Source organism: Hippocampus zosterae, chromosome 8 (assembly GCF_025434085.1).
Source record: "Hippocampus zosterae strain Florida chromosome 8, ASM2543408v3, whole genome shotgun sequence".
Classification (NCBI taxonomy): domain Eukaryota; kingdom Metazoa; phylum Chordata; class Actinopteri; order Syngnathiformes; family Syngnathidae; genus Hippocampus; species Hippocampus zosterae.
This window is the reverse complement of record NC_067458.1, coordinates 5,691,621-5,708,337: the sequence shown is the minus strand read 5'-3', so window position 1 is coordinate 5,708,337 and position 16,717 is coordinate 5,691,621. Positions and strand designations below refer to the sequence as shown.

General features: G+C 41.8%; 2 protein-coding genes across 3 annotated transcripts in view; one reads left to right on the top strand and one right to left on the bottom strand.

The window, feature by feature from the left end:
• mpl (MPL proto-oncogene, thrombopoietin receptor) overlaps window positions 1-16,717 on the bottom strand; it is a 297,799-nt gene that overhangs the window by 19,343 nt on the left and 261,739 nt on the right.
• Window positions 1-16,717, top strand: part of LOC127605621 (collagen alpha-1(XXIV) chain) — a 130,579-nt gene that overhangs the window by 23,773 nt on the left and 90,089 nt on the right. For both annotated transcript variants that reach the window (XM_052073292.1, XM_052073293.1), the window contains 3 exons: window positions 2,533-2,586; window positions 10,605-10,658; window positions 16,291-16,344. In XM_052073292.1, coding sequence (XP_051929252.1) covers window positions 2,533-2,586; window positions 10,605-10,658; window positions 16,291-16,344 — 162 coding nt within the window. The remainder of the gene's footprint in view (window positions 1-2,532; window positions 2,587-10,604; window positions 10,659-16,290; window positions 16,345-16,717) is intronic.

Genomic DNA, 16,717 nt, shown 5'->3' with positions numbered 1-16,717 from the left:
TTTTTTTTGTGGTGTCTGTTGCACGTTTAAGCGTCACCATAGTGATGGTATTAAAGCGTTGTTGTTACCCTTTTTATGGTGTTGGCACAGATCGAAGGTACATGAAGATACACAATGGATTCACGTATGTTGTAGCATTTTATGAGGCACACACACACATTAGACCTCTACAGGGCTTGCTGATAAGCTGATCATGCCTGATGTACAGTACATGCAAATTGTCCAATGAACATACCTTATGAGTCCTTTTCCCAAATCTTGGCTGACGTTTTTGCTTTGGCTTTGACTTTCATGTGTGAGTAACTTCTGAAGGTTGGAGGTATACACTGTAAATGTTGCTCTTCATTCAGCCATATGATTTACATCAAGCTGGCTGTCAGGATAACTTTGCCGCTGAACATGATTTTAGAGCGCACATTGCAGGGACTGGGTAATGTTTCTAAGAATGCACGGCATCAGATATTTCATTCTAACAATGTAAAACATTTTGAATCACCTGTCAACCTCCTTGGTATTGCCTGCAGCCATGTAGGTGGGACATAGATCAACTTGCCCTTTTTTTCAGTGTTCCCATTTTAGAATCTGAATTGTAATGTGATCATGCTATGTTTTTGTTCGAAGCATATTGCATTTAATCTGGGAAGTCAGATTCAACTCAGTGTAATGTGATGAATAGTTTGCTATCATGTGGTAAAAATAGAGTTAGTCACTGTTGGAAACTGCATCAGTTATCAATTCCTGTAGGACATTGAGGTATTATTTATTGAGGGCTGAAAAAGCCACAATGACTCAAATTTTGTCATTCATTTTGATTTTGAATCACGTCACTGGTAATTTCAAGTTCAAATGAGATTATTATGCACATTACAATTGAGTGGTATCATGGGTAGCATCTTAAACGTCTGATGCAATCAAAGTTTCAAAAAAACAATAGCTTGGTCCTTCAGTACTTGGCGTTTTCTGCTGTTATCGTTGATGGTTTGTTTGGCAACTGTCGCCATTTGCAGGCCTGTTTTGAATGCACGCTCAGTTGAAATTCAGTGGCTCTGTCTGTCACGACATACGCGGCTGAGCTCTGAAAAAAAAGCTGGTTTCCTTCCTTAGGGGAGTATTTCACTGCCTTACAGGCATGCTTCCAAATAGGCTGTGGTGTATACACAGGTTGCTCTTGGGCCACAGTCTTGAAATGCATGCTTGAGCATGCGTTCTACTACATTGCTTTTTTTTCTTTTTATAGGACATTAGACATTAGGTTGAAAACTACTACTATTTGTCAATACAAAAGAGACCTAATATGGATTTTCTTTAGTGTTCAATGCAGCATATGAACAGCAAGGAGCATGAACATATTCATTAAGTCCTTTTCCCCTGCGTATGCTGATAAGGGATGAATTGGATTATTTCCAAGATGACTCTAGGTGACAGTCAATCACAGGGCAACTATGGTGAAACATCCATTTCTGATGACTTCACATTCGCCTATGATACATTCAGTTCACCCGACTACCTGGGGAAGAGCCAGAATGAGAACATTCCACGAGGAGAACAACACTGAAAACAAGTGCAGGGGCGGCAGTTTCAATGCCATTAATGACTCTGACTTGATTTTAGTTTGACTGTTTTTGTGCTTTATTTGCTCCATGTACAGCACTTCATATACAGTGGTGGTTGTTTTAAAGTGCTCTATAAATACAGTTGAGTTGAGTAGTATTTGTTTGTACTGTAATATATTGTTTTAACTCAATGCCTTTGGTAGAAAATAAGTTCACGGAAGAGACTTGAACGTGCACACAGTAAATCAATTCATACGTTTTCATAAACTGATTTCAGAAACTCATTACCATTTCCGTATGCTTAGTGAAATAATTACAAAAACATGCATGGCAGGCTGATTGAACACTCTCTACGGTATTGTTCCTAGGTGTGATGGTGAGCACAAATGGTTGTGCATCAATGTGTGCTGTGCGATTGGCTGGCAATCAGTTGAGGGTGTCCCCCGCCTACTGCCCGAAGACGGCTGGATAGGCTCCAGCATGTTCCATGACCCTTGTAAAGTAAAGCGAGCAGAAAATGGATGGATGGATATTAATAATAATTATGTGTATGAATTGTTGCTGGCTAGAAATGATGCATAGGATGTCACATTCATGTGTTGATACGTCAAAATCATATTGTGGCTTGTTACTGGCCCAAAGATTATGAAACCACAAAACTGGTTTGAATGAAGGTTGAAACAATTCCAAGTCTGATAGTAACAGTGTCTTTCGCAAAATATAACTTAACCCCCTTCACTGAGAGCACCACAAAATAGTTTTTGCTGAACACAGGCTTTGAACCTGACAGCTCTTACATAAATTAGTACATTTTCACTCTGGATTCTGGGACAGTGAATAGCATGTTATTGCATGTCATTAACATTTTTACTCTTTTCTTTTTTATCCCCCACCTCCTTTCTCTCTCTCTCTCTCTCTCTCTCTCTCTCTCTCTCTCTCTCTCTCTCTCTCTCTCTCTCTCTCTCATTCACTTCTCAAGGGTCCTCCTGGTCCCCCTGGTTTACCTGGTCCTCAGGGAGCAAGAGGCTCGAGGGTGAGTAACGTCTGACAGGTTTAACCATAGTGCTGCATGTAACAGCCAGATATAGTTGCCTACATTAAGAGAGTCAAAAATAAAGGACTTTTGTTCTTGTTTAATTCTGTTTACATCTTGCTGCCCCTCACCCCCCCCAAAAAAGATATTCGTAAGTTCATGCATTCAGGAAAAAGAATGGTGTCAGACACCAGAATTGTCACATATTTTGATGACATCAAATGCAGAACATGACATACATGCGACTTGTTCATTTAGGCTGTTGTTGCTGTTAATGCATGTCTCCCGCTTCTCGCCATGGGGTCACTCGCTTTCACGTTATGTCTTCTACCTGGCATCCTTTCCAACCTGGATTCAGGAACTTAATGACTTCCTAAAATAAATAAATCATAATTAATAAACATGAATCAGCTCCATGGCCAGAAACAAGTCACCTCTGCGCACAGCTGGCACAGACACCTGGCAAGAAGCTAAGGGTGTGGCTCCATGCACCTGCAAGGCGAGCACGCCACAGAAAGACGCTAAGATGGGAGACAATGTCTGTATGGCTTCTTAATATGGAATCAATTGCACTTTTCTCTCTCGGGAGCCTTACTGAAAGCTGATTTACAAATAAATAAATAAATAAATAAATAAACAAACAGAGAAAGCATAACTGATCTCTCTGCATGGATGCGCTGACTGTTCGTGAGCTGAAAGTATGGCGTCATTGGTGAAGCAAAGCAGTCTGATTGGAAATAGAATGGATGTTCCACTTTTCTGTCATGTTCGTGCATCAGGCAGCACCAGCTGGAAACCATCCGTTTTTCTTCATGACATCATAATATGATGAGTAGCATCACGGTTACATTGCAAAGGCATAAGATAATTTCCCACTCTCCTGCCTTTTCACGATGATCGATAGGAGGGCAGCTGGTCAAAAGTGAAACATGTCTACTCATGAAAGGTTGGAGAACACATGGAAAGCCTCTGAGTCATGAAGCCGAGACAGAGTGAGGCTTGGAGTTATTATGTGGTTGGAAGCTTAGGGCAGTGTGCGGTCAAGCTGTGGTTTTGTCGCTGCTGGCTCAGCATAGTGTGTCAGACCTATTCGGCTTGGAACCGTTATCAAAGCCTTTGAACTATCCCACAATGGCGGAGGCATTCGTCGTGGAAACAAACAAGGTTACTTTGAAGGTGATGCTAAGGCATGCCTTACTGATCGTGATTGAATCTGTCTTCAAGGCTTTCATGAAGGAAAAAGCTGTGGTCATCAAGTTGGTTGTGGTTTCCTTTTTGTCACTAAATGGGTCGCTGTTTCCTGAAATTATTTATCATACTCGCTAAAAACAGCAATATTTGACTTTGTTGTTATTTGTCCAAATCTTGTTAAGATTAAGTTGAAATGCAAGTTCAAGTGCATGTTACCAAAACAATAAGTGCATAACAAAGTTTACACCACAGCTGTCCTCAATTAACACTATTTCACTGTAGCATTACAAATGTATGTTTCTGTAATTGTTTATACTGTTCACCAATAAGTACTTTTGTAAATTTCAGAAATTTAAAAAACACATTACAATTTTTATTCTACTCTTTTATTACAAAAGAGTACTGAATGAAAAACAAAGTTGTTTCTTGTAGGCCTTTGACTCTAGTGGCGAGCAATCCTGGCTTGTAAGCAGCAGGGATACAGGAATGTGGCATATTTATAGTGTGTCTGTGATTATGTGTCTGTCGTTGTGCATGTGCGCTGTGTTTTATTTCTTGCATACCTGAAGTTAAAGGAATGAAATGCCGGAAGGCGGTATCTCACTGAACGGCAAACGTTTCCAAGCGTATGTGCATGTAGCGAATGTTTATTTTCTGGCACGGTTAATTCCTCGTTGAAAACAGTTGCAAATGAACAAGCATTGAACAATTGTTGGACATCTATGCTCATGTTTTCGACCTTGAACAAACCCGGATGGAAGAATAAACATTTGCTACATGCACACAAGCTTGCAAACCTACGCCACTCACTGAGATACGGCCTTAAGGTGCACCAAGAATTTATATCACAGCAATACATTATTGGAATTTCGAGTTGAACAAGGATCGTGTAGACCAGAGGTGGACAAACTTTTTTGACCGAAGATCTACTTTTCGATCAACCAAGCTCCCACGCTCGACCAGTTACTGCGCACACGCACTCACATAAACAAGCGTGCCACGATGAGCAACAGACTGACGCGGAGGCATGTGATGTACTTTTGCAGCCCGCTAACTAACGCAGCTCACGCGTACTGTTTTAAAATGCTTCTCTCGGCCCTCCAGATTCCCATTCTTTGCCTGTACCCTTGTTTGTACATGAAACAAACACTGAATGAGAATAATGATAATGATAAAAGATGGAGCGCAACAGCTCTGATCACAAGCTGCAATTGCAGACTGCTGAGTGCGAACAACTGACACACGCGCTACCGTGTCAAAGATGACCTTCTTTATTTTATTTTATTAAAAGTTTTTGTGAAAGTCAGACTAATAGGATGATTAGGGTGCAGTGTGCATAAACACAAAGACACACATATTTATTTTTTTTCCCCTCCACACCCCTCATGATCGACCGCAAGCTACCGGTCAATCGTGATCGACGTACAGTGAAACTCCTCTACAACGAAATCATGTTTGCAGCAAGAAATTTTTCACAACAGGGGATTTTTCACAGTAGCAAACACATACACACACACACAAACGTATGTGGACTCTTTATTTCTATTCCAACAGTGCATAGGTATGAGCACACACTTCATATAGTCAGTGTAGAAAGAAAAAAAAGGGAAAGAAATTGTGAAATTTACGATCAGCATTCACATTCACTTACAGCAATTTCTCCCCTCTGTCTTTCATTTTGATCACTTTTACCCTCTCTTCTAGCGTCAGAGCGCTTCTTGTCTTAGCTGCTTGACCAAAGGTCCGTTTTGTAGCCATTTTAGCAATGCAACGTTCATGCTGCGTCTGAATCTAACAATAGCAAATACTTCCTGGACCCGGTGGCTTTTCTTTCCACCATCTCACTGTCTTGAGCTCGACCGCCCCTCAATCGCCACCCAAGACAGCGTTGCTCAGCTGACGTCATGCAATGATTTTTTAAAGCCAACCACAGGACGCTTCGTAGTCCTCGATGGCCATAGTTAGCGCGATGGAACTCGCCTTCTCTCTAATTAGCGCTCCAGTTAGCGTAAGGTTTTTACCATGATAACAACTAAACCATTCCAGGAAACGTTCGTTTATTTGACTGTCCGTCGAGCCAAAAGCAACTAACTCTCAGCAGCTAATCAGATGCATTCCACTCTATCTTCCATGGATCTAGCTACAGTATCTACACACATAGAAAGTGAGGTCCCGCTTGGCCAATCGGAGGCCAGGACGATGCTCGGTAAGGCAATGGAAGAGCAGCTATGAGTATGTTGCGTTCAGGAAACTCTGAGCTGTAATAAACAGTGTCGTGGTTTCTGTTGCCGATTCCGAATGAAGCAGTAGAGGTCGCTGTTGGATTAAACTTCGTTGTAGTGAATCTCTTTGAGGCAAGAGCAGAGAAAACAATTTCGTATCACGCAACAGGGTTTTTTTTTCGTTGTATGGGGGTTAGGACAGTGGGAATAGTGTTAATGCATGAAGAATTTTTTTCAAACTAGGGGGTATTTTCGCCCATGTGGGTTTCATTGCAGAGGAGTTTCACTGTAATGGGCACCTGGTGTCGACAAAAAAAATCTCGATTGAACTTTATTGATAGAGGACTTTAAACAAAGCTATAATAAATGGATGCACATAAAATGGAACAGAAAACATGAGCCACAACAACAAGAGTAATAATTGTAATATAAGAAGAACAACAAAAACAATAACCTGATTCCACCAGGAGACCTTGGCAAAGAGGCTAGGGACAGGGAAGTCTGGGCTTCCCTGCTACAGCTTCTGCAATTTACTGTTCTATAAAAATACATTAAGTTCGTATTTAACACAGTTGCATGGCCCGTTTGAAAAATTACCGTATTTTCCGGACCAGAAGTCGATCCTGAGTATAAGTCGCACCAGCCATTAAATGCATAATAAAGAACAAAAAAACAGACATAAGTCACATTTTGGGGGAAAATTTATAAAAATCCAACACCAAGAACATACATGTCATCTTGAAAGTCAATTTAAAATTAAAATAAAATAGAAAACAACACACTGAATAAGTGTATGACATGCTAACCTTACATGACGCATAAACAACATGTGCCTGGTATGTTCAAGTAACATATTAAGAGTTATTCAGATAACTACAGCATAAAGAACATGTTAACATGTTTACCAATCCATCGATGGCACTCCAGATCACTAAATCCAATGAAATCTTCATCCTTTGTGTCATTTTAAAACAGTGGTTCTCAATTATTTTCTGTCATGCCCTCCCTGCGAAGAGGAAAACATCTCACACACCCCCAACCCCGTGCGACTAAAAATAGTATCATTTGTCTATAAAATTGTTCAAAATACACCTCTGCATAACATTGTATTCTTATTAACCTATAAGAGAATAAAATAAGAGAATTATGGACCAACTTGGTGGCCCGGTAGCCCAGTGGTTAGCACGTCGGCTTCACAGTGCAGAGGTGCCGGGTTCGATTCCAGCTCCGGCCTCCCTGTGTGGAGTTTGCATGTTCTCCCCGGGCCTGCGTGGGTTTTCTCCGGGTGCTCCGGTTTCCTCCCACATTCCAAAAACATGCGTGGCAGGCTGATTGAACACTCTAAATTGTCCCTAGGTGTGAGTGTGAGTGCGAATGGTTGTTTGTTTCTGTGTGCCCTGCGATTGGCTGGCAACCGATTCAGGGTGTCCCCCGCCTACTGCCCGAAGACAGTTGGGAGAGGCTCCAGCACCCCCCGCGACCCTAGTGAGGATCAAGCGGCTCGGAAGATGAATGAACGAATGAATGAATGGACCAACTTACAACAAAGACTAGCTTCATTAACTGTAACAGAAAATATTTAAAGTGCATTTGAAATGCAAAACTAAATCCTTAAATTGTAAACTTTTTTGACTGACCATGTCACACCACGACACTGAAAAATAAAATTACATAAAATCAATAAATAATGCATTCAAACTGATCACCATCATTAACTCAGGAGCACAATATTTAAAAAAAATAACCTGTAAAAAAAAAAAATATATATATATATAAAATAATTTGTGCAGATTTTTTTTTAATCAAAGATGATGTCTGGATTAATGGCTACAATGAGCACGTTTTGCAATGCACATCTTTTCGAAGCAAGGTTTGAAGCAGGACACAGCAACTCTCAGCTCCTGCTCAATGTGTAGCCGCGACCTGTATTTTAGTTTACTGAAGCAGCAGTCACAAAGCGGCAGGATTGTTGGCAATATTCGGCACGTTTTCGCTGAAAAAACTCAAGCGGTTTATCAGCGTGATTGGGGTGTAATGTCTTTAAGTGACGCCTTAATTTATTTGACTTCATGCAGTCCGCTACCAATATTTTTAGACACAGTAAGTACACCAATCTTTCCTCGTGTGCCACCGTGGTCACAATGAAGCCAAGCGCTACATACGCCTCGTCATACATACGTCTTTCTCCCTTCGAATGTTCCCTGCGCAAACTCCGCCAATGAGAGCGCCACTGCCCCCTAATGTAGTGGATGTGCCACTGCACTTTATTCTAGTTCAGTAAAAAATAAATACCGTATTTTCACGACTATTCGACGCATCGTACTAATGGCCGCAGTCTCATTAATGCGTGACATTTCTGTATTTTACACATACACAGGACGCATCGTACGAATAGCCGCAGTTTTACAGTGGTAAAACATACGCCAGCTTAAACATACGGCATGCATGCGCGCACTCTAACACGTTAGCTTGAAGCATACGGTAGCATGCCAAGACATACAGATAAGATAAAAACACGTTTTTAAAAAGGCAACGAAAGCAGAACTGAGTTCGGGTGTATTTTATTTAGCCATCGTACAATGTTCTCACGTTTTTCGATCAATCATCACCCAGAAATCCATCAAAGTCCTCATCCTCTGTATCAGAAGCAGAGGACTGCACATCTGAGTTGTCATTGAATGCATCACATGCTAGTGTGAGTTGCTACGCATTGCCGAGCGGAAAGAAGGAGTAGCAACAGCAAAGTCAACATTTCTCTCGTGTGAAGCTTTCCCACATTTGAAAGTAAAGAACAGAGCGAAACATGGTGGCAGCGCGTGTGTGTAGAAAGAATTGAACAATTGTGCAAGTACCGTAATCCATCAAAAACGCCGCGTTCCCTCTCGTTGTTGCGTATTGTGGCGTAACTCGCCAAGCGCTGCCTCTCACTCTTTGTAAAGTTGTGTTTGCCACCGATCATCCATTGTTCCCATGCCGTTTGCAACTTTACTTTGAACGCCCGGTTGATGCCAATGTCCAGCGGTTGGAGTTCTTTAGTCAAGCCTCCGGGAATAACGGCAAGCTCAGAGTTCATTTGCTTGACTTGTTTTTTCACCGCTGCTGTGAGATGGGCACGCATGCCAAAAGCATAACCGGTGGCTTTAAGTTTGAACTGAGCTTCGTAGGCGTGTCTTTTTGTCGAATTTATTTTCAGGGGTTCTTAGAAACCAAAACCGGAGTTGTTTTGCAACAATGCACATTGCCACACGCTATACAAGTGTTGGTACTGGCTTGAGGCGTCCACTTACACGCCCACCCTTCACCATTGGCGGACTAGCTTGTCTGTCCTCTCTCTCCCTCTCTCTCTCTCTCTCCCTTCCATATATGTATATATACACGCCCACCCTTCCCTGATTGGCCGACTTCTTTCACAGTCACTTCCGCCTTTTCTCTATATAAACAGCGTGTCGGCTGTCAGTCAGATTTTGGAACTCAGCGCATATAAAGGACGCTCCGCACCATTACTTTTAATGGCGCCTTATAGTCGTGAAAATACGGTACATAAAAATGCATTTTCCCAGAGGTCAAACGTACCCCCCTTGTTGGAGCCTCGCCCAGCCCCCCACCCCCCAGGGCGCCCCACTATTTGAGAAACACTGCTTTAAAACAACTCCACCAACTCCGGAGGTAGAAGATGCAGCACTTCCTATTCTACGTTGCTTACGTCAGACTCATCGTGGTTTTATCAACACAGGTCTAGACCGGCCTCTTGTGGTTAAAGGTGAAAAAACATGTGAAATGATAATAATATGTGAATAATTTCACCAAAAATTGCTCCAAAGTCACACCCCAAGCCCAACTATGAAAAAAACAGCGACTTATAGTCCGGAAAATACGGTAATTGGCCACTTTGGACTTGTAGTATGAGCAGCGGTCCAGTGCCCTTTTTAGTTTTTTTTAATTATTATTAATTTATTTTTGCCTCGGTCCACAAGAACATATTTTGAGATAACAAATTTGCTGACGGCTCTCCTGCACCACATTAGGCCACCGTCTTGACAGCAAATTTAGTCGTTTGCGCTGGATGGAGTTAGCGTAGTCAAGCCAGCCACCACAATGACTGTTTATAAGCTATGATATGGAACATGCTGCAAGTGTCAACTTCAAAATAGAAGAAGGACTGTACATAGATAACAATGCCCGACCAAGCTTTTATTTTGAAGTTGGCCCTCGGAAGCAATTATTGGGGGTATGACTTGATTTTGAATTAATGTCACATAGTCTGACAGCTGTCAGACTGACTAACTGAGCTGTATTAATCTCGTGTGCAGTGACACTAGATTAATGTAGTAAATTGGAATGCAAAGCTCAAATTTCAGTGCTCATGCGCACCAGTGCACCACTTCTGTGCACCCCTTTGCGTGTGTGTGTGTGTATAATATTTAAGAATGGAATCATGATATTGATATTGATATAAGGTGCCAGGATGTTTCCAAAAATATGCAAAATCATGCCTTCTTATAACATCTGGTATTCATTACTGTTTATCAGTTATCTTCAATACTTGTCTGTTCTCAGTGAATAAACATAACAGTCCATTCAATTTTCTCGTTCTGACTGTTTCAGGGTCCCAATGGTCCACCTGGAAAGCCTGGACCTGCAGGACCACCTGGCCCTAAGGTAAGCAGCCATCTTTGACTGCTCAAATGGCTTTCCGATAGTACGAGCCTGTGAGGACATGTGATGTCATTTTCAGATGACAACAAGTGGCAAAATGTGTTTTTAAAGGTGTTAATTGCATTTGAAAAATAATGAAGTTATCAAATTCATCCATCCATCTATCCATTTTCTAATCCGCTTATCCTCACGAGAGTCGCGGGCATGCTGGAGCCTATCCCAGTTGTCTTCGGGCAGCAGCCGGTGTCCACCCTGAACTGGTTGCCAGCCAATCGCAGGGCACACATAGACGAACAACCATTTGCACACACCCTCACACCTAGAGACAATTTAGAGTGTTCCATTAACCTGCCATGCATGTTTTTGGAGTGCGGGAGGAAACCCGGAGTACACAGAGAAAACCTATGCAGGCACAGGGGGAATATGCAAAGCCCACAGGAAGGCTGGAGCCAGAATAGAACCCTGCACCTCTGCACTGCGAGGCGGATGTTAGCACCAGTCGACCACCATATCCATTATTTTTCTATCCATAAACCACCATTGTATAATATAATATATTATACAAATATATTATTGACATAATATTAGCTCTTGATAGCTTGATAACATATATTTCATTTCATTCATAATTCATGTATAATTAATCATTTTCCAAAGAAGAAAAGGGTTCTTGGGTTCTCCAGGGTTAAAGTACTGACTAAATGACAATGATTATGGGAGAGACAAAATTCTCACCACATTTAAAAGAGATTCTTTCAGGCACACAGTGTGTGTAAATGAATAAAAGCAGCACCAGGCGGATGTTGGTAAGAAGCATAATAGTGAGCAAATAATGTACACAGGTACACCAGGCATTTCTCATCAGTCAAGTACATCAAATTGGAGAAGTTTCTTTTAGAACAAGCAAGCAAGGATGTGGTGAGGTTGTGGTGACTGTGGCTCATTTGACGTCCACATCATTCCCCTCATTTTACTGGTTAAGTGAAATGCTCAATTCGTCCCTTCTTGATCCATTTCCCACTTATCCTGTTCATGGTTCTAAGAAGGCACTAGAGCAGGGGTGCCCAAACTTTTTGGATCGAAGATCTACTTTTCGATCAACTAGGCTCCTGGGATCTACCCTTACCGCCACACACACACACACACACACACACACACACACACACACACACACACACACACACACACACACACACACACACACACACACACACACACACACGCCATGATTAGAACCAGCCTGAAACTGAGGCATACGACGCCCTTTTGCAGCCTGTTAACTATCGTAGCTCACACGTACCGTTTTAATGTGCTTCCCTGGGCCCTCCTCGATTCCTATTCTTTGCCCGTGCCCTCGGTGAATTAAACACGAAGCAAACTCTGAATGAGAATAATGACGATAAAAGATAGAGCGCAACAGCTCTGAGCACAAGCTGCAATTGCAGACTGCTGAGTGCTAACAACTTCCAGTGACGTAATCACGCGCCACCGTAAATTCAAGACTTAGCTGCTTTATTTTATTATTTAAATATTTTTTGGGTGAAAATGAGACTGATAAGATGATTAGGGTGCAGCGTACATGAGTACAAAAAATATGTTACTAACATGGACAAAGACACACAAATGGTTGTTTGTTTTTTTCTCCTCGACACTCTTCGGATCTACGTGGGACCTGTCTTAGATCTACCGGTAGATCTGGATCGACGTAATGGGCACCCCTGCACTAGAGCATAACCGTGCAGAATTACCAGTCAGTCACTGACCAAATGACAATGCGGCACTGATTGATCCGATGCCGGGTTCATGAAAGTTGTCAATGTTAGAAATGGCCGACTTGATTTTTTTGTTGTTGTTTTTGTCTAACATCGGTGGCCTTGTTTTTGCCACCATATTTTTCCACGCACCATTGTACAACTATCTTGCGCTTGCACACAAATACAACTCTTAACAACTGTAACTGTTAATCTAATTCCACAATGTTTTTTTCTGTGATTCATTCTTGTATCTAAAACTCCCTGTCTGTGGGAGGAATGCCGGATTATGACTCTTCACCTCAAAGCAGGAAAATATATCCAGTTGACATGTGGAAGAGGTCCCTGAAGCTTAACACTGCTCAAATGTTTTAAGCACAATCTGAAATGTTTTGATTATGTGCTTGCAGGGCGTCAAACAGTATTTTCTCGAACTGCTTTGTGGACTGTTCAAACCATATTGAACTCTGTGTATGCTGTGCTGGACTATTCTGATGCACATTTTTACATGCTTCAATTGCTCTCTGTCAAAAACATGAGACTATCATGTTTGAAGTTATTCGGGCAAATGTAATCTGAGGTGTCAAACATGGTTGACACAAACCTGAGCAAGATGAACGTCTCTGAAGTTCGTGACAGAACCAGCTGAGTAAAGGAATTATATGAATCTTAATTCGTCATATTTTTGTAACATTCAAAGCAGGATTTGTTCCCTAAAAGCAATTTCTTAACATCTATATATATATTGTGCGTCGTCCCGCACGCGGTCTGTTCTTCCGTCTGTCCCTTTTCAAAACGTACCTACTTCACCGCGCCGCTGCGCCGCTCAGGCAGTGGTTCACTCCGATCGCGCGGGCATCTTAGCGAAAAAATGTTGTCTACCCACAAGCATTGCAATGAAATTGTTAGTTATTTAGTAGAGCTAAACATCTCTTTATTTTCGCGATAAGCAATGAAGATGAACAAAAAGTTGAACCAAGCAACAACACTTTTGTAGGCCGAAGGCCCACCTTACCAGCCTTCCGCAGGAACTAGCTGATGAGCCGCCTGGAGGGCGGCGAACCACCACCTTACCAGCCTTCCGCAGGAACTAGCTGATGAGCCGCCCGGAGGGCGGCGAACCAGCTAGTGCAATTATAATCATCGTCCAATTTGAAAACACTGAGGTCCTATTTTCGTTCCTAGCATCTAGTGCAAAGTGCAGTCTTAACTGGACGCATGGGTAGAGTTTAATTTTCTTTTGGTATCTTGCTAGACTTTTTGCCAGTAGAATGGGCAAAATGGAGCATTAGCGCCTTTGTGCACCGTTGGAGGATGGAAATAGTCTTTTCCCGGCCAATCCTAGTAGCCTCCCTCATATGCATCAAAATCAAAATTAGTCCGTGTGCTGTACGCCAAAGGACGCTGGTATGACATTGCGGGAACAGAAATCGACTTGCCCCGGTCTATGAATGACACTGACAGGAAAACTGCAAGCTCTGCCCTTGTGGATGATGTCCTCAGTCGTGCATGTGAAATAGGTGATTGGAGACTGCCTTGCATCCTTAATTGTGCAACTGTGTGAATCCCTGTCACCACTCCCCAACTCCCACCTCGCAATGAGATGATAATGATTATAATTCATTCAATTAATATATTTCTAGGCTGATTCAAAGGGATTGTCCGACGCTGGTGTCAGTCCAACACACACATCCGCAGAGTGCTGAATTTGTCTTCCTCTGCCTTGATCAATTAGACCAAAATCACATTAAACTACCTGTGCTTTGATTTAGACCTGCTTTTTATGAGTCTAAAATGTAGTCTACTTTTTGTATCCAAATTTGGTGATGAAGGTCAAGTGAGGCATGAGAGTCCACCAAATTAACAAAGACGCTGAACTAGACAACTGCCATGGCACGGAAATGACAATGTACATGTTTTGTTGCAGAGCGCAAATGACTTTCTGTTCCCAAATTGTAGAATGAGTCGGGGGCAAGGCAACTCGGTGCGCCGGAATGCCCAAAAAGACGTAACATGACCCCAAAGAGGCCAGACAACACTTGCGCTGGCACGACAATGAAGTTACGCCCGTTTTTATGCACAGGTGTCAGTATACCAAAATAGGGCTTTGTGAGATATGCAGTCGCCTGGTTGGTGCATCAGAATGATAAATCCAAAGTTTGAGATCGAACATACATACGGTCACAACATTAAGGAAAACCTGCACCTTTCGGACATCCCATTCATCAAAGCTCAAAATGTCAGCTAATTTTGATATACTGCAATAAACCTCAATTTTGATCCACTCTTTCAGAGTTGAGGAGTATTGAGAATGAATATATTGATAAATACTACCACTGTGACCAGGAATGGGTACAGAGCCCAAGTACTAAACTGGCCCTGAGGCTGAATTTTTAAAAACTACATGACTGATAAGCTCCATCATGAACAGTTCTAACAGTCTTGGGAAAATTACTTGAAATAGTTTTTTCTCATTGGGTTAGCTTTCTTGCTATGACCGTAGCATCGAAGCGTTTCACTGTAGGGATGTCAAATCGATTTACACTCATTGCAACTGTTATACCTACTGAATACTTTAGTTATTCTTGGTTTGGCTGATTATGTCTTGAGACTGGAGGGATACTGAGGGATGACGTCGCAACATCGCTGCTCAATGCTCGTTGTCACAAGATCACTCAGTCAGTGAATTGTTAGGGAGAAATACAACCAAGCTTGACAAACATGTTATAAGCGTTAGGAGATCCGGAATACTCTGGAACAGAATCGTATTCCACAAGCGTAGACACAGAAAAGAGTTGACAAAAATGTTTTCAAACAAAACGCAAGACCGACAAAGTATAACGAGAAACGCAAGAACAAAAGATAAACACAAATCATTTGTCACAAAATGACAATGAAATCCAATACATATAGAAAAATATAAACAAAATGTGATGAGAGAACTATGAGGCAAAAATCCTGAAGGTCTAGAACTGTCGAAAGTCGGTCCTCGCGGGCTGCTGTCCTGCCTGTTTCCCACCTGTCCCTGCTTCAACACACCTGATTTAAATGACGATCATTCTCATGCTTCTTCGGAGCTTGCTAATGAGCTGATCATTTGAATCAGGTGTGTTTCAGCAGGGAGCAATGAAAAAAGACAGGACAGCAGCCCGCGAGGACCGGAGCTGGACATGCCTGGTCTAGAAAATACAGGTGCTTGGAAATGACAGTCATGAGCAAGGCTGAATTATCCGACAGCAAGTTGTCGGCATGGCTGAGCTTTGAAAGGCAGATGAGTAACGATGAGATTCATGACAGGTGCGGCTCTGGAGGGAACACTCTACAAGCCCGCCAGAGACTGAAACAGAAACAGTACAGGATCATGACAGAAAGTGTGCATCTCACCTCACACAAGTATTTTTGGAGACCAACTTCAAGTTCCTGCCTCGTTTTTCTCCACAAGTTTTATGTTACACTAAATCATTGTTTAGATAGTGTCAACAGTATGATTTGATATGAAATAATTTATTTTTATTTCGATATTTCACATTAATGTCATAGTTGCAAAACAATGTTCATTTATTTAAAAAATAACAACAAAACTGTGAGTTCTAAGGTTTTTGTTTTGGTGGTTTTTCTAAACTAAAAAAGTACAGATAAGAATACTATTAAGGCACATTAAGTTATATCGTTAAGAGTAGTAGTAACGCTAAAACCTTACCGCATCAATATCCACGCACAGTTTGGCGATATGGATATGATGATCAAATAATAAAATAATAGCAGGAGGTTTTTGGTTGAGATGTTTATACTTTGTTCCTGTCAGCTTCCTGTCAGTGGCTGATGATTCTGAAACAGATTTAGATTGCTGACCGTGCCCTTAACCTGTGACCTTGTCAATCTAGGGTGCAAAGGGAGACCCAGGGCTGTCTCCAGGTCAAGCTTCACCAGGAGAAAAGGCAAGGAATCTGCCCCCGGTGTTTGTGTCTCTTCTTCTTTTCGGAGGCCCTCTTGCTTTTTCCCCTCATGCTCTCTCTATGTCACGTCATGCTTGATTCTTTTGCATTACATATTTTCTGATGCAACACAGCTACACTTCTCCATTGAATTAAGCACCCACACTAACTTTCCAGAACTTCCAATAGATTGGTATCTTTGTAGCCACAATTTCATTCTTACTCCCATGTCCAAAACATATTATTTTTAATTGTTTTAAAATCACTGCTGTCATATTTCATAGGACAGCCATGATAAATTTCAGTTACCGGTACATCTTGGAGGTTCATTCTTCATATTCCACAATGCACTTTTGCTGTGTTCTGCATATTCGCG